Here is a 26,064-nt window from a genome sequence, read left to right as displayed (position 1 = left end):
GTGTAGGGTATACCAGAAATAACAGTCAAGTTACATGAATACAGTTTTGTCAGGATTTAAAGGGTTAAAAATTACAGCAGCTAACAGTTCGAAGAGTAACAGCTCTGTATAGCTCCATACTAACAGTCAAGTTACAGGAATACAGTTTTGTTAGGATTTAAAGGGTTAAAGATTAGACCAGCTAACAGTTTGAAGTGTAACAGCTCTGTACTAGGTATGGAAATATCATCAGAGTTAACTACAAAGTTCTTAGAGTATTTTAATATTACAGTTTCTGACAGGATGCTAAAATAGGCAGAGCATGACAACAAAGATATTTTTAAGCATAACATTTTTTTCTCTTGGTACTGATGATGATGGGTTTGAAATATTAAGTGCAGTAGGACGTGAAAAAGTAGAAAAAGGTGGGGGATGAGAAAAGGTACATACTGAGAGTGGCATCGGCCCCTCTAGCTATGGGAAGCTCTGATGGTAGGCAAATTGCATGTTTTTTTCTGTATAAAACTGGGACATATTGGGCAGGTCTGTGTATAGTACAGAAAATGGAAAAATAGGCAGATAGAGAAAGGAGTATTTGCAAGGGACTCAGAAGAAAAATAAGTCGGAAATGAAAATCAAGAGTTGTGAGATGACAACATAGAGGGTTAAAGTGAACTGAGTGTTAACCAACAGTGCATGACAATACAAGCTAGATAAAGAATTTCAGATCTTATGGGTAGAGATAAAAACAGACTGTGAGAAGTTAAAAATTCCATGTGAGTAAAGATGACAAGGTTCTCACAGCTGAAAAAAGTTCTGAGACAGTTGCAAGAGGCAAATTTCAAAGTAAACAAAGACAAAATACAGTTCTTGTCACAAAAAGTAAAATTTCTAGTAATCCTTTTCAGATTGACAGAGAGTACTCCTTGTCAGGAAAGGGTGAGGGGCATTCTGCAATTGCCAAAGCCTTTGACAATTTCAGATTTTGATACATTCATGGGAATCATGAACTACAATATTTAAAATGTTAAAGCAGAAGTTAGCACAGGCAACGGAGCTAATAGCTTCCACCAGTAGCCACACTGAGGAAAAGGCATTTAAAATGCTAAAGCAGAAGTTGGCGCAGGCAACAGAGCTGATAGCTCCCACCACTAAATTATCTTTTGTTTTACAAGCAACAGCAGGAAAGGACACGCTTTCAGTGGTGTTATTACAGTCTTGGCCATAAGAGGCATCTCAGGGAATGGACACTAAGTTAAGACAGGTTACTTTTAGTAGCAGGAAAATGACTCCTGCAAAAAGGGATATCATCCTTGCATTAAGTGGTTTTTGACCATTTACTGGGGAATAAGACAGAGTATTTGACAATGTTTTCGGGGGTTATAGTTCAAACTTCACATTTTACAATCAAGACTTTGCTAAATGACAGTGAGATAAACAAAATCACTGAAGGGGTTAGTCAAACATTCCTACAGTGTATGTGAATGGTGCACGTTTCTGGAAGGATGGGAAGTACTACACTGGGTTTCCAATAGTGACACTGCAAAAGGGGAGACAAACCAATTATGGTTAAGCTACTAGGATACATGTCAGCACAAAGGACAGAGCTAGAAGCTGTAAAATATGTTTTGCATATTTACATCCAGCAGATATTTACAGTGACAGTGCTTATGTAGTAAATTCTATGAGACTACATATGACAATGTGGGCTAGAAGAGGGTTCACTGATAGTGCAGGACTAATAAAAACTACAAGTTGCAGGAAAAGTTCAGTATTTTAAAGTTAAAAGCAAAGCATCAACAATTGCTAAAAGACCGTCAGGAAGTATGCCAAGAAACAGCCAAAGTAAAGGAACTGATTGGATCATTGGTCCTAAGAGTACAGAGTGTAAACTAAAAGATTTGCTAAAAATTTGTAACAGGAAAAGAGCTGTGGTAAACTAGACAAGGTAGATGTTCCAACCTTAAAAATAAAGACAGTTCCAAAAGGAAGTGTATGTATACAACAGACAGGATCAAAACTAGTAGGGGCCAGAGAATGCAATATCACAGTAGCTAGGGAATACTACATTTGCAGTACAAAACATATAAATGGCTTCCTATGGAATGGGAAGGAACCTGTTATTTAGGGTATGTAATATTACCAATAAAATTAACTAAAAAATTACCTGAAGGTAAAATAAGAAATGTCAGGAGAAAGAGAAAATTAGGAAACAGTATTGGTACACTAGATCAATTACAGATCTACAGTCATGGCATAAATGCATCAGAAGCAAAGGGTCTTTATGCTCTGATCAGTGAAGGGTGCTGCACTTATATTCCAGACAAGAGGGAACAAAACGCCACACAGACTGATAATCCATTATTCCAGACAAGACAAAAGCAATAAAGCAACATTTAAGTAAAATACAACTAGTATATGAAAAGTCTAGAAAGACATGGAACAGTGACTGGAGTGTTAAATGGGTTATTTTCAGAATAGTGAAAAACAATTATTGCAGTTTAATTGCTATAGTAGCCATTATTATGTTTTTTTTCAAACACCTCTATTAAATTATCACTTGTGACATAGGCAAATTTATTTTCAAATAAAAGTAATCAAACTATGTTAACAAAACTAACATTATACTTTATATATATATATTGCTATATATCATATAACCTGAGCAATATTACATAATTTATTCAACTCCTGCCTTTTTTTAAAAAAGAAACATCTTTAGTAAACTATCTCTTACTCCATAAGCAATCATACATTTATATAAATGAAAACAAACCACACTGACAATCCTGGTTGCAAGCATTATACATCACTTATAAAATACCCAATCTTTCTCACTAAAACATTACATAGCTCATTTAAGTCTTGCAGCCTTTTAGACCTCATTCCTCCCTTGTATGTACTGTTCCCACAATTCACATTTTTTTCTATGTAGTTTGCTCCTACTCTTTTCTAAAGATCTCAATTCCAGTTGTGTTATCTCTGTTACTATATTCACTGCTTCCAGTATAGTTGGTTTAGATTTTGATTTCCATTTTTTAATAATTGCTTTTTTTGGCAGCCACCATTATTAGACACAGTAAGACCTTACCATGTCTAGGCAATTCCAATTCTGCATGACAGCTCAGGAAAATAATCTCCCTCATCACACCAAGCTGCTCACCCAGCACTTCCGACAGTGCATCCCGCAGGGAATCCTTAAATTCAACTCACCACACTCCCAGAAAATATGTTTCCAGTTTTCTCTTTCTTCCCTTTCACACCTCCAACATTTACTGTCTGCCCGAGGAAAAAATTTCTGGAGTCTACTTGGGGTATAAAAATATCTATGTAAGCATTTCCAGGCCAAAATCCTAAAACTTCTAGATTTGGTTGCATATTTGGAGTACTGTCTGCCCGAGGAAAACATTTCTGGAGTCTACTTGGGGTATAAAAATATCTATGTACACATTTCCAGGCCAAAATCCTAAAACTTCTAGATTTGGTTGCATATTTGAGAGACATACATATATCCTCTCATTGTTTATTTATGAATTGCTTATCTAGTCTCTCTTCCCAATCCTTTTTAACCTCCTCTGATTGATTCTTATAGTTATCATGCAATATTTTATATGGTCTACTAATTATTCCTTTTTTAATGGCAGCTACTGTTGTCGATTCTATTAAAAACTCTGCCAGTACTGGTCTTTCATTTAGGACCACACCATTTCTTTCTCTTTGCCTATACTCTGATATCAATCCCTGATAGGGAAGGCAATCTCCAACCTGCAGCCCAAATAAATTCTTGGCATCTTCCCATTCTATCATCTTTATCTCTCTAGTTATTTGCACCCAATACCTTGGTTCCTTTGCCAGTTTTCTCCAATAAAATCCGACCCCCTCTTATGTGCTGTCTGTATCCCTAATTGTAGTAATCCCTATTGGCAGAATCTCCTTTCTTCATTCCCGTGTTGGCTTAGTTCTTAGAATACTTTCTGCTACTTTATGTATATAATAGTCTACATAATTATTGTTATTCTCCTTAAAGGCCTGCATCCAAAAATCCCAGTCTCTTCTTGTTCCTTGAGCTTCCCCCCTGTTTCATCATCATCCCTTTCCACTTCAAATTATAGTTTTCTGCTTGTACTATGTATAGGAATCTTAACTGTGTAGATCTGAAATACCCCTTAAAATTGGGTAATCCCAATCCGCCCCGTTTTACTGGAGGAATCAGCTTATCCCACTTGACTCTTGATGTCTTCCCCTCCCAGATAAAGTCCTTTAGCTCTTTATTAATTGCTAGCCACAACTTCTCCTCTGGTTGATAAAAATATGCCTCACTTGTGAATATGACTAAATGGACTAAAAACATTTTAACTGCTTGTATCTTACTATCCATATCCATATAACAAAACTTCCATTTTCTCAGTTTTTGTATTATCTTTTTAGTTTCTTCCTACATATCCTTAGCTGCCATACTAGAATCATTTTAATCCATACCCCTAGATATTTCATTATAATGTATATATTATATATAAAAGAATACCCCGTAAATAGGGTATTCCTAAACCAGTTCATGTGTGGGTACATAATTTACTGTTATTGGCTTTGTTTTAGCTTCATTAATTTTGTATCCCAAAAAGATCTGAAACTGTCTCAGAATGTTCCACAACACTGCAATGTCTTTTTCTGGTTTTGTCAGGAACAAAATAATATCATCTGCAAATAAAGCTAGCTTTTCTTGACTATCATACCAATTATATCCTTGAATTTCTGAGCCCCTTATTTTCTTTGCCAATGGTTCTAAATATAATGCAAATAATAAATGGGAAAGAGGACACCCTTGCCTGGTTCCTCCGCTCAAGCAGAAAATACAGACAGGACCCCACCCACTTTAATTTTCGCCTTCAATCCCTCAAACATTCTCCTAATCAACCATATATTTTTTTTTCAGGAAATGCAAATGCTTCCATTAACCTGCACATAAAGTCACAGCTTACTCTGTCAAATGCTTTCTCTGCATCAAGAGCCACCAACAACAATGGCATTTTCTTACATTCTGCTTCCCTCTGGATCATCAATGTTCTGTTAATATTGTCAATTGTTTGCCTCCTCTCCACAAAACCACATTGATCCATATCTATCAGTTTTGGCATTACTTTTGCCATTCTTTTAGCCATTATAAACATGAACACTTTACAATCATGGTTCAGTACTGAAACAGGCCTGTATGAAGCTGGATCTGATATATTCTTACCCTCTTTAAGTATTACAGCAATCACTGCTTTCTTCCAGGATGGTGGCACTTCTCCTACTCTTAAGATACTGTTAAACAAAACATTTGCAGATCTTTATCAGTTTTTTCCTCCTAGCTTCCAAAATTCCCCAGAAATACCACCTACTCCTAGGGACTTTCCTGAAGATTGGCTATACATCACAAGTTTTATCTAATCTCCTCCTATCCTAACTCTTAGTAATTGAGCCTCATCTACCTTTAACCTTGGCATATTTAATTCTTCCATAAACATTTCCATTTGTATATTTTCTTGATTTCCATATTTCTCTGCTTTATACAGACATTCATAGAATTACCAAAGTACTTCTAATACCTCTAAAGGATCTCGTTTCCTTCCTTGTTATATGTTCCCTAAGCTTAGTGACAACTCTTTCTACTGTTTGTTGCCTGAGTCGTTGTCCTTAAAGTTTTTGTGCTCTAGTGTATTTATCAAAAACATTTGTTCAACAGAAATCTTTCTAAACTCTTACATATTATCGAGATAATCCCTTATTTTCTGCCTAGCATTCTGCAGTTGATCCTCTTCTTGTTCTGTAAGACTCCCCCATTCTGCAATACTTTAATATTTGTTAGTCCCTCTAAATAATTATTTTTACTTCTTAACCATAGCGCCCTTTCTTTTATTTCCACCCTATTTTCAACTCCGCCTCAATTTTATCCCACTCTAGTTATATTTTCAGAAGAAATTTCTATCTTCTTTAACAACTCCTAAATAATCTCCACTACCATAGCCATTATTTTGTTGTTCATAATCACATGCATGTGTACAAAACTTTGTATTAAAAAGACTGTCAAACAGGTATCTATTGTTACTAATGCAGGTGGTAAAGAAAGTAACATAACCGACAGAGGCATGATTTTATTGTAAGATTCAAGTTTGATTAAAATTCATATTGAAAATATTTTGGTTTTCAAAATAAAAAGGAGGAATTGATAGAATTGTATAAAATAAGAATGGTTCCCTCATAAGTAATAACATGTTTTTGATAGAAATATATGTGTGTGTGTGTGTGTGTGTGTGTGTGTGTGTGTGTGTGTGTGTGTGTGTATACACATACACACACACACACACACACGTATATATATATATATATATATATATATATATATGTCTGCAATTTGGTAGAACTATTTTCCTTCACAGTAACAGAGGTTTGGTAATCATAATAAGTGTGATATTTTTAGAATTGGCTTAACAGAATTTGCTTGTGTAAAACAACAAGTATTATGCTTCTGAATGTTTTTGTAACAAATGGCATTAATCTGTAGCATAGACTAGATCCAGGCCTGCTGAATCTAGCTTTGTTTGTATAACTTAAGCACTAATCCAGGCATTCTTTAAAGTATTCAATTGTATTTATTACTGCTTGGTAGTAACTTGATTAAAGTGTAGCTATCATTCTAAGTCTTTTGGATTAAGCACTTGGGCTTCAGACCAGTTGTTTTACATTAGGAAGGTTTGTGGCCTGCACTGTGGTGGCAGGACAGGTAGCTTACATCCTTCTAAGTTGGGAACTGCTGATTGAGGGCTCAATGTCTGTTCTTCTAAAAGTGTATTAGTTCTGGTTTAAGCACTTGGGCTTCAGGCCAGTTGTTTTACATTAAGAAAGTTCGTGGTCTGCACTCTTGTGGGAGGAGAGGCTGGACTCTGCCCTTCTGAGCTGGGAATTTCTGGTTAAAGGCTTATAGTGCCTGCATATTTGAACTGTTTCTTACTGAAATTAGTACACCTTGTTTGCTGTAGCATAGACTAGATCCAGGCCTGCTGAATAGAGCTTTGTTTGTATGCTTGTTGTTTGTTTGCTTGTTATTTCCCTGAAACACTAATTCCACCTAAAACGCAGCTTTTCAGCACTTCTGTGGATCCCTCGTGATATCTGCATTGCTTACTGTACTTATTTCCTTGTTTCACTTGAAAGAAAGTTACTGTTTGTCGTTTTTGCATTTAAGTTACCTGGCACTTGCTCACTAAAGCAATTATATAAGTCAGCACTAAAAAATTAAAAGCACTACACACTCACAGACTCCCCTTGAGTACCTTGTTCCTCATTGGCCCTTTTTTTCAATTATAAAGGAATTCCCAATACTATTCTAGCATGTCCAAAGGTCAGTTGTCAATCTCCTCTCCGGTCCAGCTGGTGAATCTGGGAATCTTGAGGCAATGTTACAACTGCCTCATGTACACAGACAACCCTCTCCTCCTCCCAACAAATTCCAACACATGCAACCATATAGCCAAACTGGAGGCTAAGCTCTCTCAACTCAGTACTGGCATAACCAGTCAGGAGGAAAAGGAAATCACACTCACTACGATTCCAGTCTCACATAGACCTACCACGACAGCAAACCAAACACATAAACACACAAAAACATACTCGGAGGCTCTAAATAAAAATCTGCCTAAGCAGCAGAGACCTCCAAAGCAGACACCCAAGTAACCGCTACCCCAAAACAAAACACGTGCAACACATAGCTCACAAAGCCAGTGTACCGAACAGCCACAGCCCTTAAGGCTAAACAACACACCTGATACACTTGTAATAGGTGACTCTATCATCAGGCACACTGACGTCCCGCTCACCAGGCTGAACAAGGAGAAGGTCACGGTGAGCTGCCTGTCGGGCGCTAGGATCCACCACATAACACAAGCACTCAGGTCACTCCAAGACAAGTACAAATATGACACAGTCATTGTCCATGTTGCCCAAATTTTTGTGGCTTACGCCACCCCTTATATGAAAAAATACTGTGCCCATTAGTTTGTTGTGCCTCTGTCCAGCAGTGACACAGAGATGATTCCCGGGGTAAACCTACGATCTCCCATCCACAGGTCAAGATTTCTCTTGAACAGAGCCAGCGAGGTGCTCTGCCTCACATGGACCGGGACTTTATTCCACAGCATAGGGAGTCTCTGAGTGATAAATCTATCCCTCCAGCACGTCCTATTTATATCCATGCTAAGGTTTAAGTCGCTTGCTCTAGTGGTTTTGGTGGATTTGGATTTTTTGAGGTGGAGCATGTCCATTAATTCCGGGTTGGACATGGCCTTGTATGTCAGGCACATGTCACCTCTGAGCAGACGGTATGCGACTGAATAGAGCTGGAGTTTCTTCAATCTGGCAGCATATGACAGATTTTGGAGTCCCTTTATCCTTTTGGTGAGGAACATTTGGGGTCTCTCCAATTGCTGCAGATGTCGGGTAAGATACATCCCGAATGGGGCATTGTACTCGATCATTGGTCTGATAAGTGAAGAGTACAGGGGAACAAAGACCTCACTAGATCTGGATGTGAATCCCTTCATGATCAGGTGGGCAATGTAGAAGGTCTTTCTAACCACTTTAGCAACGTGAGTGTCAAAAGAAAGGCCACTGTCAACCTGGGTCCCCAGGTCCCTGATAACCTCTTCTGTGCTTAGTGGATTGCCACCTATATGGTAGCTTGGGGTTACCTTGTTTTTCCCGAAGGGTATGACTATACATTTTTTGGCGTTTAACTTCAGGCCATGGCTCTGGCACCAGCTATCTGTTTCCGCGGCCCTTCTGAAGGATATCCGTGTCCGATGCACTTTCCACTATGGCGCCCAGTTTGCAGTCGTCTGCAAACTTTGTCAGCCAAAGTCCTCCCATGTTGGCCTGTACTTCTGAGAAGTAGATGCCGAACAACAGGGGGCCAAGGACCGAGCCCTGTGGGACACCACTTGTGACCGGCTTGGAGTCTGACATAGCGCCAGCAACTCTAACCCTGTGGGTTCTGTCCTTAAGCCAGTTTGCAACCCATCTTGTGACATATGGGTTTACATTTAAGCTGGTAAGTTTTTCTACAATACCCGAATATACTCATATTCATAATATCTGTAATATTTTACAGATATTATGATTCAACAGATGAGAACAGGTTGGAAGTATATGTTTGATAATGTGACTTTACACAAATTATTTCCAAAGTGTTTTTAGTTACATATAGAAGGAGTAGATATAGTAGAGATTTTTTGGTTCATAGTTTTTATGTTGTTGTTCTTCTTCTTTCGGCTTTTCCCAGATGGGGGTCGCCACAGCAGAACTCCAGTCCGCTAATGATCGGTTGTAGATTTTTTACGGGTGCCGAGGTGCCAGCTTGACGCCCAACCTTCAACAAAAGCACGCCCACTCTACACATGTTTTTCGAATGCCACTTGACCACAGGGAGGACATGCAGACTCCACACAGAAGGCGCTTCAGCCAAGAATCGAACAGGAAAACCTCTTGCTGTGAGGCAACAATGCTACTGCTGCACCACCGCAGCTTCAAAATTATTATGTTAGTAGACTAAATAAGAACATAGTGTTCATACACAATCCAGGGAAACTTTCCCCTGTGGTTTGTTTTGTAGTTGTCAGATAATTGTTAGATGGTTTTATATGATAAATATTACGAGGTGTGAGGTTGACACAAAGATTTTCATGTGAAACTTTTGCAGTTTTATATGCACTGAGGTGCCGTTACAGGTTAATATAAATAGGTCAAGCTATCAGAAAACGGAAAAGTTGAGTACAAGAACATATTAGGACTATTAGCAGTCACACAGCTATGCATTTTATGCAACACCATAATATAATAGTGTGTCATTAGAGGCTAGAATTTTACAACAGAAAGGGAGGGGTATAATATTAGGGATTATCTTTAGTATAAAAAATGTTTACAGTCTTATGACTTAAATAAAGTGCAGGTAATGATGTTTAACCATACTATTTAAATGAAATATTTTTATTTTTCTGATTTCTTATTAGTTAATTGTATATTGTTTTTTTCAATTATCTTTAACTGATGTATGTTTAAACAAGCAGAAACAGAGGTCGGTGTTGACAATAAATCAAAACCATGACAAGATTTAATAAAATGATGATAAATGATTTTGAGAAAAACCACATGGTAAGTTCTGATCACTTGTAAATACAACTAACTTTCATACACAGCAAAAAAAGATCTGGAGAAGTTTCCTAAGTCACACATCATTCTAGGTAAAAAATGAGGCTTGGTAGCTTGGAGAAATTTTTAGATACTCGGTTAACCAAGTCCTGCCAGTCTTAGTCCTCAATGTGATGAAAATGAAATTCCCAGTCTCAGAACCAATCCTAATGAAAATGTTGCTTATGGAAATCCACCAGCACAATGCTGTTAGGAGACTGCTATCTGACACTCCTGCCTTACAGTGAAATGGAATGAATCACATTCCAAACTCTGTCAAATCTAATGAGATATGCTGATACTAAAAAAAGGCTCCTCTCCTAGACTTCTTAACTGTACTGCATTCAGTTTAATTTATGTTGACACTTTACTAATACTCTCAAGAATGTTGTTCCTTTTAACAGGATAGCTACATCTTTTTTCATTAAAGCCAGCAGCTGAGATTGAATGTGTTAATTTGTAAAGTAAACTCAGGCAGATGAGACCTCCATTTAATATTTCATCCAAAGAAGAGCATCTCAGGAGTGCAGAGGCACACCCTTTATACTACACTACAATGTCAGTATTGGAAAATTAATTCAAGCACCTGGTAGAAATATAGAAAAGCACTTCTTAAATATAGAATATTACAACAAAAAACTTTCTAACAATCTCATATTTTATGCTGAAAAAAACAAAACAAAATAACTTGTTCAGGCTTTTACCTATTCAACACAGCATCAGGAAGTTTACAGAGAAAAGTCAATGAAGTGACGCACACTACCTATCATAAACTGTAGTTTTTCTTTCTTTTTAGCACTGCTTCACTAGGGTCTGACATTGCAGCCCCTTTTGTCACACACAAAACAAAGTCACTCTCCACTCATTAGCAAATAATTCTGGTTTACTCTACCACAGATACATAATAGCAGTTACTAATGACTTAGTGAATTTCAAATGTTTGAATCAGGAATCTTGAAACATAATTCAATGAACTGCAATTCCAAGAATCCACATATCTAAATACCTACATAAAGCGCACTTACAAAAATTTTTCATAATAAACACACCATTTTGTCCCCACCCTCTTACGTAATCATTCTCACATCACCTTGGAGTAAAAACAACAGAAAAATTCAACACTGTAAAACAAAACTGTGCTGCATATACATTTAAGAAACAGCGGTTCCAACCTAATGTAATCAAACAAATGTGAATCACAGAATTCTGTCTTGATGACTACAGTGAAACTTACAGAAGCTTTATACTACTCCTGACATTCCATGATGCAACTGCTACATTAATCTGTTCATACATGCAACAACTGATACGTTAATTTCCATACCAACCATATGCTGTAAAACTTGTGGAATCTGGAACCCATAGATTCTAACACTCCACTTTACCTTTGTTTGAAAGCAATAACAGATAGCCACAGGATATATGAGTAAAGCAGTTGTCAGAGAGTAAATATACACCTACAAAACACAGGAAAGGGAGGGTTTAATCTCCCCTGTGGAGCACTTGACTGCATTCATGGCAAATAAGTCTACAGTCGAGTTACTCAGTCAAGAAACTCAATTACCACTGGCATTTCTTCCCTCATGAAGGCTCCATCATCTGTGACCATGAAGGTATTTCAGCCCTGCAGAAGTTGAAGACCAGGTAAGCTACGATTACAGCACAGGCAGATGAACTGTTTCAAGAGTTGGAGAACGAGGAATCCATTACCATGACAGCGCCAAAAAAAAGGTTGACCATTTGCAAGGCCAGATGTGCAGCAGACAGCTGAGATATTGGCAAAGTGACCTAGATATACTACCAAGAAAGAAGTAGTTGTTGTGGACACAGTACATGGCGACAGCATGGAAAATTTAATCACAGGAGTAGTACCAGCAGGTAATGATGGTATTGTTAACAATAATGTGATATTTTTAAGAACAGCCTGAACACTTTTTATGGGAACAACTGTTTTAGAACACTGGCAGGATAGAAAGCATTAATGCCCATGTTTGAAATATATGTATGTATGTATGTAAACTGAACCGGACCCAGGATAAATATTTAAATGACTTTATTGAGTCCCTTCCAGGAAGTAGCAAAGGAAAATTATTTGACCTTGTTCTGGAGAAAGGTTTTGTGGGCTTAGCTACAGCTAGTAATATTAAGTGTGCATCTGGTTTGATTAGCAGCAATATTAATGCACTAAACTTAACAGCAGAGCCCTTGAACACTTCTGCTCAACTGTGGGTGAACAGTTAGGTCAAAGCAATGAGGATGTCAGGCTTCTTCACATCCTTTTACCTTGAAAAGCAGAGGGCAACTACTGGTGGTATCCTGGTTGGGGGCCAACTAGTAACTGCACATATACCTAATTCTATCAAAGACAAGATACTAAAAGTTGAGTACATAGATATTTTTGAATTAATGGACACTGATGGCATTCAGAGGTTGTTGGAAGCTGAGAAGACTGGAGCAAAAGACCTAACAGCAGCACTAGCAGCACTGGGCAAGGTCAGCAACTACCAGGTGGCAAATCTTGGGATAACTGGTCAGTGGGCTTCCTATTATATGCAGCAGGTATAGTTTAGAGAAGGAGCCGTTGTTGCCTCTGCCTCTCATTTCTTATGTGCTGATGATCAGGAAGGCTCATCATATGGAGGAGCACAGCCTGGCTGGTTTAGGATCATAAGTTTAGGAAGCTTAAAGCTCAAAGAAGGAACTTAAGTGGGACCATAGACACACAGCTACATTGGCTCAACACCATGCCGGAGAGAGCAGGGATCTTTAGTCTTAAAGTGGGGATGTTAACCCAAGAATCTAAGACATGCTGGGCATACAGCACTGGTCGCTGTTTCTGGTCGAACTGTACACTTGCTCGTTCATGGTCCCATTGTTATAAGCCTCACCCTGCTTTCAATTGTAGGCAGAAAATAAAGCAAACCAAGCCAGTAGTCACTAGACCAAGCCTTGATGACAAGGATATCCTGGGAAGTGGCTCCATTTGGGGATTCAGAGTTTTTAGAGCAATACATTACCCCATTAACCTGAAGACATTAGTTAGGGAGCTACAGAATTACCCTGATAAGGAGGTGGATGTAAAACTAAGGCAGAGTTTTCAAACGGGCTTTTCTTTGCATTCTTCTCCCTGTTCAACAATAAATTAGTAAAATTTCAGGTCTACAATTCACAAGGATGAATTTGTCAAGAAGGCAATCAATGAGGAAATTCAGCTAGGAAGGGTTAATCGGCCCATTTAAATCATCACCCTGGGACCTCCTCATGACTTTGCTACCAGGTTTACTACCGAGAAAAATGTGGGTCATTTTAGGCTAATCCATCACCTATCCTACTCACCAGCTGCTTCTGTAAATGACTTCATAGTGAAGGATGATTCAAGGGTCAAATATGCCACGCTGGATGAAACTTCCAAGATTATTAAATCATTCCAAGACTCCTAGCTTGCTAAAATAAACATAAAATCAGCTTTCAGACTCCTCCCCAACAGAAGAGAAGATTGGCCCAGATTAGGATTTTCACTTAATGGGCTCTTGTATTTTTACAGTGCCATGCCTATGGGATGCAACTGCACGTGTGCCACTTTTGAGCTGTTCACCTCTTCAATACAAGTGTTTTAAGAGTGCAGAGTGACAACAGCAACAGAGGTGCATTAACTGAATGATTTCCTAATTGCAGGTGAAGGAAAAAATAGCATCCAATGGGGTTTAGACATTTTCATGGAGCTGTGCTCAGAACTAGGGATCCCACTGGCAAATGACAAGCTATTGGGTCCTGCAAGATGCATCACTTTTCTAGGTATAGAAACTGACATACCTTCTAAAGCATTTAGGTTACCAGAGGATAAAATCAAGAAGTTATCAGGTGAGACAGAAGCATTTTTAGCCAGCAGAAAGTTCTGAGTGAGCCAAGTTACGTCCCTACTTGCTACACTCACTTTTGCTTACAGGGTGGTCCGGGCAGGCAGGACCTTTACAAGAGGTCTAGCAGATTTACTGAAAGGGGCAAAAAGGAAGCATCACTGAGTTTGCCCTTCTAGGAGGTTAAAAGATGATTTAAGGCTGTGGAGTTTTTTTATGAGACAGTTTGATGGAGTACCATAAGGCAGGATGAATGGCTCTCTGAAGATGCCCCGAATCTACTCACTGATGGAGCAGCCAGAACAGGGATGGAGGCTTCCTTGCAGGAAGGTGGTTTGTGGCACCATGGCCCTCTTGGTGGCTTCCTGCAGTATTAAAGGACATCGCCTTCTCAAAGAAATTCCCCATTTTGGTGGAAATTTACATTTGGAAGGATGAGCTAAAGAATAAAAAGATCATTCTCAAATCTGACAATAAGGCAGCAGGACACATCTTGAATAAGAAAACAACTCGACCACGCATAATTCAGTTGTTAGACAGCTCATTTTACTCTCAGTAGCACTATATCTTTTAGTTGTGAACATATCTCTGGCAAAGAGAATTCTACAGCTGACAGCATTTCACACATGCAGTTCCACAGGTTCCATTCCTTGGCTCCAGAGGCACAGCAACAGCCCACACAAATAGCACAACAGTTATGGCTCCTGAGAGAAGACCGATACTCACCCAGGCATTAGCCACAATGAAAGTCAACACAAAGGCAGCCTATTGCTCAGGAGTCCAGAACTTTATAAAGTATTACAGAGCACTACACCAGGTTGACAGAAACTGGCCACCCAACTTAGTCTTCCATTTTTTAGTGCACAGATACATAAGGGGAGAATTCTCCCTCATCCCTATAGCTTCAAACAGCTGCTTTATAATGGTTGGCTCGCTGTTTAAACCTAGCCCTGGTTACTAAACAATGGTCTATTGAATTGATGATAAAGGGTTAGGCGAACCTGAAAGCTGGTTTGAAAGAAGCTAGAAAACCGTTAGGGCTACATTTGCTCCCTATTTTAATTAAAGGTTTAACAGTCTTGGTCAATGATGATCATTCACTGTGCTTTTAGGCTTTCTAATTTACATGGATGTATGCAGCTATACTCATGTTCAATGAGGTGGCCAACAACTTGTATTGGGGAATGTGAAGATCATGCACATGCATGTTATTATATGGCTCTCCAAGTCTAAGACTGATCAAATGGGTAGGGAAGGTTGGATTTACAAAGATTTAATTAAAAAGGGAAGGCAGTCAGTCTGTGGAGGGCAAAGCCTCCCACTTGGGTGGGTTTGATTTAGTGTGGTGTATGTTCCAGAGTGCTAGTGGGTGACTGGTTCCTAACCATGGGAAAAAAATCCATGCTTCGCTGAACTGAATTTCGCTGTTTATCGTTCCTTGAATATGTATTTGATGAAAACATATTTTGATTAAATAATATAGACCCTCATATGATATGGTTTTGTTGTTTTGTTAATTAAAGGTTTTTCAAAGCTAATGAATTATCTTATTAATATATCATAATAAACAGTCACATCTGAACATGGCTTGGTGTTTATTTTGTTTGGAAGAACATCATGGCTCTTACTGACAAGCAAGATTATGCTTTTGGCAATTCACAACACAGGCTAAGTTATGAAAAAAAAAACTTATAAACAACAAAATAATTCATTGTCAATATGTGCATGGGTCTAGGTGTAAAGTAAACCTTTGATTATTATTTATTTATTTTTTATAATAATGTTCTGAGCCTTCAGTAAAAAGGCTTTATTCCTAATAAACAAATGGTTTTAGTTAAGGCAAGTTCCATTTACCCTTCCCTGAAATAATTCATACAAAAGCTGCTACAAAAATAGGCCAATCTTCATGCAAAAAAAAAATCACATTTATTTATAAGCAAACGATATTTTCCAACCATTATATGCCCCTTGCTAAAAAGTTTAAACTCAACCTTTTTCAGAAAAGATAAAAGCAAGACATACAGTAAGAAATGCAGAAAAGGTAACGCCGTGATGTTATGATATGCACTCAAATCACATAAAAAATTCATATATTTTACCATTTTACTACCACAATGAAATAAAGAGGTGTACAAACACTGTTATATACCAATAGGGCTTATACACCATGAATAAAGCCGTCTGATTTAGTAATCGTTAGCTTTAGATAATTTAATCATCAAAAGAACTATCATGCAGATTAAGGAGAAGAACATACCGCTCTAACAAGGCTTGGTAGTCCCCATTCTGTACTTAGCAACCGATGGCTGTGTAATCTGCCTTGACCATCAAGACTTCTGTTCAGAACGTCAACTCCTACCACACTCGGATTCATTGGATTTGGGTATTTTCTCATAGCAGCATTGATGACAGTTTCCCAAGGATGGCTGAAATAAAATAAAGGAAGTTCATCAATATCCACCATGCCTGGTCAGTTATAATTTGCTTGCTAAAGCATAGCACTGCTGTTTCTCTCAGGTAGTTTCTTCATCTAGTATATCCACAAAACCAATGGAGAAAGTCAGCCTGTCATCATTTCCACTTCCCCCCACTCTTCTAACTCTTGACAGCTAACCATTAACTGCCACCACCAACTCTCTTCTCTCCTATTCACCAGGTCTATCAAACCCAGGGACAGTTAGGGGATCAAAGATGCTGGTGCATCTTCATACTGTTGCTGGACAGTGTGCCATATCTCCCACTACCCCACAGCAGTCTTGCGAGCTCCACAATCGCTGCCTTTGGAAGCTTTTGCACATGCACTAACTCCCAACAAGCAGTATACAGCTTGCAGCATGGAGCTTACCAGGCTTCTAATGCTGTTATCACAGGCAGCCTAGTCAGTTTCCCTCCCCAGTACGTCTGAGTCAGCATCAGCAACCTACTCCCATCCTCCCCTCTTGCAGTACACCAACTGCCCATCCTTATAGCTGAACATGGCTTGTCTGGGGCACAGTCAGGGCTTTAACCCTTGGTGCTACAGTATCAGACATTTCCACATGATTTATTATTTTTCAAGTATCAAAAAGCACTGCTTAATACTACATTAAACAGGTGTCAACAAGCTGTGTGCTAGCAAAGTTATCACAAAAGTATGTCAGGCATCACCAAAGAAAAAGTTTAAAATAATTACAGCTAAAACAGCTATAATGAAGCAGTCAAACTATTCAAAAAGCTAAAGGCAAATGCACGGAGGCACACATTCAGTTTACCAGACTACACGATGAATTCCTGGATTCATCAGATCATTTCCATACTGGCCGAGTCACAAAGGTACAAATACAAATTAACATGAATGTGGTATTTACTACCAAATGAAACAAAGTCAGACTGCAAATCTCAGGAAAAAAGCAGGTTTTTTGGAACTACTGTGTTTAATGTACAGCAAACTGTTTTCAAGATATTAGTATTTTCACAGTTCCACTTAATTTGTCTAGTGTCATGGCACTAGACAACCTGAAATGAGGGGGGAATGGCAGACACATGAAAATAACAAATAAACATGATTGCAGTGAAAAAAAAACTGCTGCTATGCAACAACACAATAGCAGTCATAGAACGAATGTTATAGCACAAGCAGTATCAATAGTCATATCTCTCAAATGCTATTACCTGGGCCCTGAGATTAAGCCTTGCACAAACTTACTGATTTTATGTGTACACTTACACCTATTTAAAAGCACATATATCATTAAACCACTAAAAGCTTGTGCAATGGGGGCGTGGCCAAGATGGCAAGCAGTTAACAGCCCAAGAATGTTGCTCTGCTTCTCCTATACATTTTTAATAGGATTTTTTTTTTTTTATTTCAGTAAAAAAACTTTTAAAAAGGTGAAATAAAGAATTGGAAACTATTTGAGACTGGTGAAAAAAATCCACTCTTTTTTTAAATTTTCCTGTCAAAACATCAGCTTGAAAATATCAAATGAAAATGAGCCATTCTAAGGCAACATTTGAAGAAGTCATTGTGATAAAAGAGCTACAATGATCAATAGTATTCAGGACTTATCAGTAAAATTGGATAAACAAGACTCTACGGTAGACTCAATCAAAGAAGACTGTAAAAACAGGCAGAATTAATAAATGAAGTAGTTAAACAGCAAAAACTTCAGATGTCTGCCATGAAAGACTCGCTGATTTAGATGGTAGACTGACTGCTGACAGAAGGAGGAAGTAACATTAAATTCATTTTAAAACAAAACAAGTTCCTGGTGAAGACAGATGATCTTAAGAACATGGCAAGAATAAACAATATCAGGATAGATGTAGTGCCTGAGAAGCAAGAGGTAGAAATAGTGTAAACTTTTTAACTACTCGGATTCCAAAAACGTTAAACCTCCTTGAAGCCCTATCATACGGTATAGAGAGGGCACACATATCCATTGAAACAACAAATTCAAACAAGAAAACCTCAAATCCAAGATCCATAATAGTGAAATTAATTTCCAGTCAGGACAAAGACTTAGTTCTAAAAACTGCCTGGTCTGCATCACCCATCAAAATAGGTGATAACCTTGTCAGATATGACAATGACATTTCTTCTTTACTTGTCTCAAAAAGGAAAGTATGTACTCCCTTGTTGAAAAGTCTAAACAAATCTGAAATAAAAACACATCTAGTTTACCCAGCAAAATTTTAAGACGTTTCTTGCCAGAAGGAAGAAAAGCATTTGAAAACATAGAAGATACTGTTTCTTCTGTACTGAAAAACAACTTATTTAATCCCACTGAAGAAATGGAGTGGACTTCATCTCTGAAAAGACATGCTACAAGAAATTAATGGGACAGTAAATGGAAAAAAGAAAAAAAACTCATGGGCAAATGAGAATACTACATGATGTTGTACAATGCATGGTTTTATATTACCTTTCTGAATGAATTTCATCAAAATGCAAAACTTTTCATCTTTTCATTTTTTCATATTAAAATATAGTTTCAGTAAGCAATAATGTCCTGCTTATTGATCTGATTCTCCACTAGAAGGGAGTAAAAGTATAAGTAATAGTTACATTAATAATCTGAAATAAATAATCTGAGTTTAAACAACTGATTAAAGTTTTATACTTAACCTTATTTAAATATCAGTAAGAAGATATACAAGTAATGATAATTAGTCTGGGTTTGATGTACAGTGAAAATTTTACTTAAAACAATTTACTAAAAGAAAGAAAAATGTGCAGATATGTTCTGTCATGGTTTGCTGTTAAATTTAAACATTTACATGATCAACAGCAGTCTTACTAAATGTTGGGGAAATGCTTAAATAACATGTACGTAATGAATACTACTTTAAATGGGGCTTATCTGAATTATTTTCTTTATTTCTTCACTAAAACTGTTAAAGTGTCTTTTTTTACATAGTTCATTGATACCCCAGAGTGATAGTGAGCCCTTTCAACTTTTTATCATCTTTTACTTCATTTTCCCACCTGAAAGTCTAAAAGTGTTTCAAAAGTGTTTTTCTTAATAGCACAAGCTTATCTGAGTTTCCACAGTAGCCTGGTTTCATTCTGAACAGCTCATGAGAAAGGAACTCTTACCCTCCCCTAAAAAGTATAAATAAATGTCAACAACAATATAAATAAACAATGGCATTCCATAATCAAAAATAAAAACATAAAGCCATAGGGGAGGTTGAGAGTTTTTATTGGTGAAATACCGTGGTGTGCCATGTGATTCTTTGCGTCGTACCGGCATGGGAGTTTTGTTGTTTCTTATTGGGTGGTGGTTTGATCAATTGGACTTTTGCTACTGTTTGTTGATATGCAATTTTGTCATTGACGTGGTCTGAAGAGGCAACTGTGGAATTGCAGGAGCACTTGCCTTTTTGTGATTGGAGATTAATTTTAGGTCTGTTTACAGTGATTTTTTTTTTTTTTGCGTTGTCTTGCTCCAGTTGTGTTTCCGTGGGGTTTGGCCTTTTTTTTCACTGCTCGATATTATCTTGATTCACCACACATTTAATTGCCCAAGGTGTCATTTCTACCTGTGGTTAAACTTTGTAAGTAATGAGAAGGCAACTGTTGAAATGTAGATGTCCATTGGAAAACGTGGGTTTTCTGTAAATGTCAAGCATGGAGAAATCTTGAAGAGTGGATGGGAAATGGAAAATTCACCCCAGGGGTCACTCCAATGGCTTTACTCAACAGAGGCACTGGGAACTAAGGTTGGGTGGCACGATGCCAGGGTAATCCTATGGGCTAGGCTTGTAAAGGCTCCAGGGCCATTAGCCTAGTACACACCTATGAACCTATGACCTCTAACTCCTCCAGAAACAGGAAATGAAAAGAAGTTTTGAATGGAACATTAAAACAGACATTATTGGAAGGTTTTGAAGACTTCTTTACATTAATCATTGAGTTTAGAAATTATTTTGTAAGTTAAAACATGCTTTTTAATTTTAAACTCAATATTACTACTTGAGTTAAAACAGAGAAGCTTCTCTTCTAAGAAAACTTATGATAAGAACTGCAAGGGGAGGAGATGAAAAAAACATGATATACAAGGGAAAAGATCTCTGAAGGTGGACTACTCAAAATCAACCATATAATGTTGCTCTGAAGGATTATGTGAATGATTCATTAATAAGGTCAGCATACATTTTAAGTTACAGAAAGTTTTATTCATTTTTGAATACACAGAGCATCCCCGCCCTCATTTAAACAGAAACTTTACTGAGGTTTAAAACAGCTGTAAAAATAAACTGCTGCATGACTTCTTTTTTTATAAAATATTAAACAAAGTATAAGCTGTTAGTAAATTTATGTTATTTTTCATTCAAACAACGTAACAGGTTTTATAGCAACAACCAAAGAGAAAAATTATTCAGGATAAAATCAAAGAAAAATAAATGAACTTTTGAGAAAAGAATTTATTTTTATATTAAAATTTGAAACCTTATTCCCTAAAGATTTAAATAATGAGTGCAATTGGAGATGTATAATCTGATTGGTTATAACTGACTTTAATTATTTTATTGTTCTTAATGATTTAATTGATTCTTAAGTGTATTTAAATATTTGTGCTTGTGTACATGATTACACTCTGTAAAAACGTTTCAGCCGAGTTGCTAGAGAAGTTTGTGTAATAAAGTCTTTTGATTTTATTCCTGGCCATCTTTTATGTTGTTGCTGCTAATGTAACAGGCTTTGTTTTGTTTTTTTTTTTAAGTAAGCAACATTACAGCTTTCTAACAGACTCCTCAAAAGCCTATTCTATATTATGTCATGATGACTACTAGATGTGAGTGTGTATGTTTATGCTTGGATGCTTACATTTGATTGCAACTATATGGAGAAGGCGATGTTTAGATACATATATGTATGTGGTCATGTAGCTCTGTGGAGAGAAGTGTACAGTTCTGTATGACAGAGTGGAGCTGAAGGGAGAGTGCACACATAACCCTGAAATCCCTTGTTACTATAGCTTGCATAAAAATAAATAACATTTTAACCTACTGACAACATACATATGCAATACGGCTGCCTACAGTCGATTAAATGTAAGCACAGGCAATTAAATTAAGTTTATCTCACCAAAAGGCTAACACAGACAGTAATAAAGATAACACTTATTTCAGACACTTTATATTGGTGTGCTTGATAACACTGACATGAACAGCAAGCTTTTGTACACAATATACAAAACTACGTAAGTAAAAGTTTATCCCACATACCCTAAATAACAGTTCGGCAAGAAGTTATAATATTCAATGCAGTATACTATGTATATAGTTATTAGTTATTTTGTAGATAGAATATTTAAAAGTCTTAAAATTAGGGGAACTGTGTTTTAAGAAAGTAATGACTAACATATTTGTAAGTAAGTAATATGAACACGGTTACAAAAAATAAGACAACTGTTATAAGTACGGTGGCTTCCTATCTCAAATGTGATTTTACAAGATTAAACTAATTGCTTAGTTCTCTGTTATGTTTGTTAGAAGCATAACTTATACAGTTAGAGTGTATTCTATTTTATTCATGTTTTATTATATCTACATAAGCAGTAGGAAAGATTTGTGATTAGGCAGAGCTATGGGTTTGTTAGTGTGATTTGTATGAAATTTTCATCAAACCAGGATTTTTTATTCCATGTTAGAAAATTAAAATGTTTTAACGTAGATTTTTTAATACTAGTTTTAGAATGTTTGTCCATAACAATTTGTACACATATAAGATCTGTATTCATTCTACTAAACCAGTGTTCATTAGTGTTTAAACCATTTGTTCTCAAAAGATGCCAAAATAGAAATGTATTTCATTAAATGTTAATGGGTTGAATGAGAAGTTATGTACCTACCATAACGTTCCATGTTAGTTGTCTTCTCTCGCCTTCTTTCTTGCTTGATGGGTTCGGAGCCTATCCTCGGCTCCGACTCGGCACTTGCTAAGCTCGAGAGTCACTTTTACCAGCTCGAGGCAGCCCCATATCCCATGATGCAAGGCGGTAAGTACCCAGATCTCGTTTGATGACAAAGGGCAATAGCACCAAGCATAAATACTTCCCAAAGGAAGAAGGAAAGTCTACAGGATGGAAGAAGGACCAGCTCTGAATGGTCATAAGCATAATAATTCCTTGTAGAAAAAGGTCTGTCCAGGCCTGGGGGAAGGAGGGAGGGTCGCAAGAAAGAAGGCGAGAGAAGACAACTAACATGGAACGTTATGGTAGGTACATAACTTCTCAATGTTAAGTTGTCAATCTCGCCTTCATTCTTGCTTGATGGGACCGTCCTAGCACCTCTATCCTGGGTGGCTCAATGGAACAGACTCTTGAGGACTGTAGAGCCAAAACTGGCTCTGTCCCTGGAGGCCAAGTCCAATTTGTAATGGGAAACAAAAGTATGAGGAGTGGCCCAAGTGGCCGCTGCACAAATAGTGTCTAAAGGAAGTCTAGCTTGAAAAGCTGTAGAAGTAGCTAAGCTTCTAGTTGAATGTGCTTTAGGTTTTGAGCACAGCTGTTTTCCCCTGAGCCGATAAATTTCAGAGATGACAGAAGAAAGCCATCTAGATAAGGTCACTTTAGAGACAGGAAGGCCTTTCTTGTTATCAGCATAGGAAACAAAGAGTTGATCGGATTTCCTAAATTGTTTAGTTCTGTCCAAATAATATCTGAGTTGGCGGTGGACATCAAGATAATGTAGTTTTTGTTCGATCTGTTTGAATAGTTTGGAAAAATACAGGAGATCAATGGATTGATTCAAATTAGTCTTTGCGGAGGCCTTAGGGAAAAGGTCGGATTAGTTCTCAATGATACTCTGTCTTTGTGAAAGACCAAATAGGGGGGTCGAACCGATAGAGCATGAAGTTCAGACACCCTCCTGGCCGATGTAATAGCTACTAGGAATAAGGTTTTCCAAGAAAGAAATTTTAGGGAGCAAGAAACAGCTGGCTCGAAGGGGGGAAGAATCAAGGATGTCAGCACTAAATTTAGATCCCATTGAGGAGGAGGATTCCTGATTGGAGGCTTCAGGAGGAAAATTCCTTTCAAGAAGGCTCTACAAAGCCTATGGGACATAATATTGTGATCTGCAATCCCAACATGAAAGTTTGAGATAGCAGCCAATTGAACTCTAACTGTGGAAGAAGAGGAGCCTGCATGAAAAATCTCCGCTAAGAAGTCCAAAACTGCCTGAACTGGGGCAATGAAGGGATCAATATTTTTGGCTTTAGCCCAATAAGAGAAACGTTTCCATTTGCTTGTATAAATCCTCCTGGTAGAGGATTTTAAAGAAGCTACTACGATGTCTCTAACAGGGTTAGAGATCAAAGGAAGCCTGGCTAAGGAAGGAAGTGGAGCAACCATGCTGTGAGTTTGAGAGAAGGGATAGACCGGTGCAGCTGACCGGATAGGTGAATCAGAAGATCTGGCACTGGGTCCAGATGCCACGGCTGCACCAAAAGGTGATGATGGAGGAACGGAAACCAAATTTGTTGAGGCCAATAAGGAGCAATGAGAATCATTTTGGCTCTCAAAACGGTTGATAACTTGAGGGATCAGGGGAAAAGGAGGAAAGACATAAAGAAGTCCCTGGGGCCAATCCTGGGTCAGAGCGTCTCTGGGGGGATGGCCTGACAGAGGGAAGAGAGAGAAGAAGTCTGGGCATTTGCTGTTTTGAGGAGTAGCAAAAAGATTGCAACATGGGCGACCCCATTCCAGAAATATCTCTTCCACTATAGATTGCTTGAGAGACCACTCGTGAGGCATGAGAATAGCTCTGCTCAATCTGTCCGCTAAAATGTTGGTTTTCCCAGGGATGTGCATTGCTACCAGAAACCGATGAGAGGAGATCGCCCATTGCCAAAGTCTGAGAGCTTCTCGACACAAGGGGTAGGACTTGGTTCCGCCCTGTTTGTTGATATACCAAACTACAGACATGTTGTCTGTGTGGACTGCAATTGTCCCTACAGGAAGAAAGTCGTTGAGGGCTTGCAACGTTAAAAGCACTGCTCTCATCTCTAGGACATTTATGTGCAGGTGGTACTCGAGCGGTTGCCACGTCCCATGAACCATCCTGCCCTGATAATGCCCCCACCCGATCAGGGAGGCATCCGTGGTGACAGTGGCTACCGGGATGGGGTACAAAGTGTCTGCCTTGGTGAATCTGGGGAGAAGTGATCCACCAAGCAAGATGATTTCTGCAAATCTGTGTCACCAGAATTTGGTGACGCATTGGAAGTTGTTGGTAAGACCACTGAGTGAACAACATCCACTGAAGAAGGCGCATGTAGAAGCGAGCCAGGGGAAGAAGAGTAATGGCCGCAGCCATGAGGCCTAATACCTTTAGAACCATTCTGGCCTGTACTTTCTTGTTGGCTAGAATGATCCTGACATGACTTTGAATGTCTGAAACTCTTTGGTCTGTAAGGGTAGCTGACATCTGAACAGTGTTTAAGTTTGCGCCTATGAAAGTAATAGACTGGCAGGGCAATAAGGATGACTTTTCAAGTTGATCGAGATGCCCAAATGAGAACAAAGATTTATTGTGTAATCCCTGGCTTGAACAAGCTGATGCCTGGTGGTGGCTGACAGGAGCCAGTCGTCGAGATACGGAAACACCTGGAATCCTTGACGTCTCAGGTGAGCCATGACCACTGCCATGCATTTGGTGAACACTCTGGGGGCTGTGGTGAGACCAAAGGGCAGGGCTCTGAACTGGAAATGACTGGACCCCAGCCGAAAGCGGAGAAATCTCCTGGAGCGTCTGTGAATTTTTATGTGATAGTACGCATCCTGAAGATCTATTGAGCACATCCAGTTGTCCTTCTGCAAGAAGGGCAGAATCGACTGAAGAGTGACCATTCGGAATCTTGTCTTCCTCACAGACTTGTTGAGTCTGCTGAGATCCAATATTGGTCTCCAGTCTCCCGTCTTTTTGGGGACCAAAAAGAACCTTGAGTAGATTCCGGGCTCTGAATGGTCTGTTGTAACTGCTTGAGTGGCTCTTTTTTGCAGTAGTTTTGAGACTTCTAACTCTGCAATTTCCCTTAGACCGGGTGGTACATCTGGAAGGGAATTTGAGGGATAGAAAGGACTTTCCTCGAAAGGAATTTTGTAACCCTCGGATATGATCGACTGTACCCATCTGTCTTGAGTGAGAGAACGCCAGGCTTCTGGGTACAGCGATAGTCTTCCCCCGACTGCCTCCAAGGAGGGACAGCCGGGCAACATCTCAGGGATGCTGAAAGGGCTTGTCAGAGAGAGACTCTCTGTTTCCCTGGTTTTGTGGACCCCTCTGCCTCTAGAGCGGCGTCTGTTGTTGTTACCCCCTCTGCCTCTAGGGGTAAACTGACCACGTGAATTAGGTGTGACTCCTTGGGATTTGCGGAAACACATTTTGCCACCCTTCTGTCCTTTGGGATAAGGTCTAGAAGGGGTGGAAAAACGGACTCCTACGGCAGAAAGAGTTTTGCTGTCCTGCTCACACCTGGTCAACGTTTCCTTCACTTGAGGGCCAAACAAAGCTGACT

At 38.5% G+C, this 26,064-nt stretch overlaps 1 protein-coding gene across 1 annotated transcript in view; it reads right to left on the bottom strand.

Annotated features, from left to right (window-relative positions):
* PRELID3A (PRELI domain containing 3A) overlaps positions 1–26,064 on the bottom strand; it is a 528,271-nt gene that overhangs the window by 388,408 nt on the left and 113,799 nt on the right. Inside the window, exon 2 of the mRNA XM_044067173.1 lies at positions 16,315–16,483. Within this exon, the coding sequence (XP_043923108.1) occupies positions 16,315–16,483 (169 nt within the window). The remainder of the gene's footprint in view (positions 1–16,314; positions 16,484–26,064) is intronic.

This window comes from Protopterus annectens, chromosome 3.part1, assembly GCF_019279795.1.
Source record: "Protopterus annectens isolate FY-2018-M chromosome 3.part1, PAN1.0, whole genome shotgun sequence".
Classification (NCBI taxonomy): Eukaryota; Metazoa; Chordata; order Ceratodontiformes; family Protopteridae; genus Protopterus; species Protopterus annectens.
The sequence above is the reverse complement of the archived record's forward strand: the minus strand, read 5'-3'. Positions and strand labels throughout refer to the sequence as shown.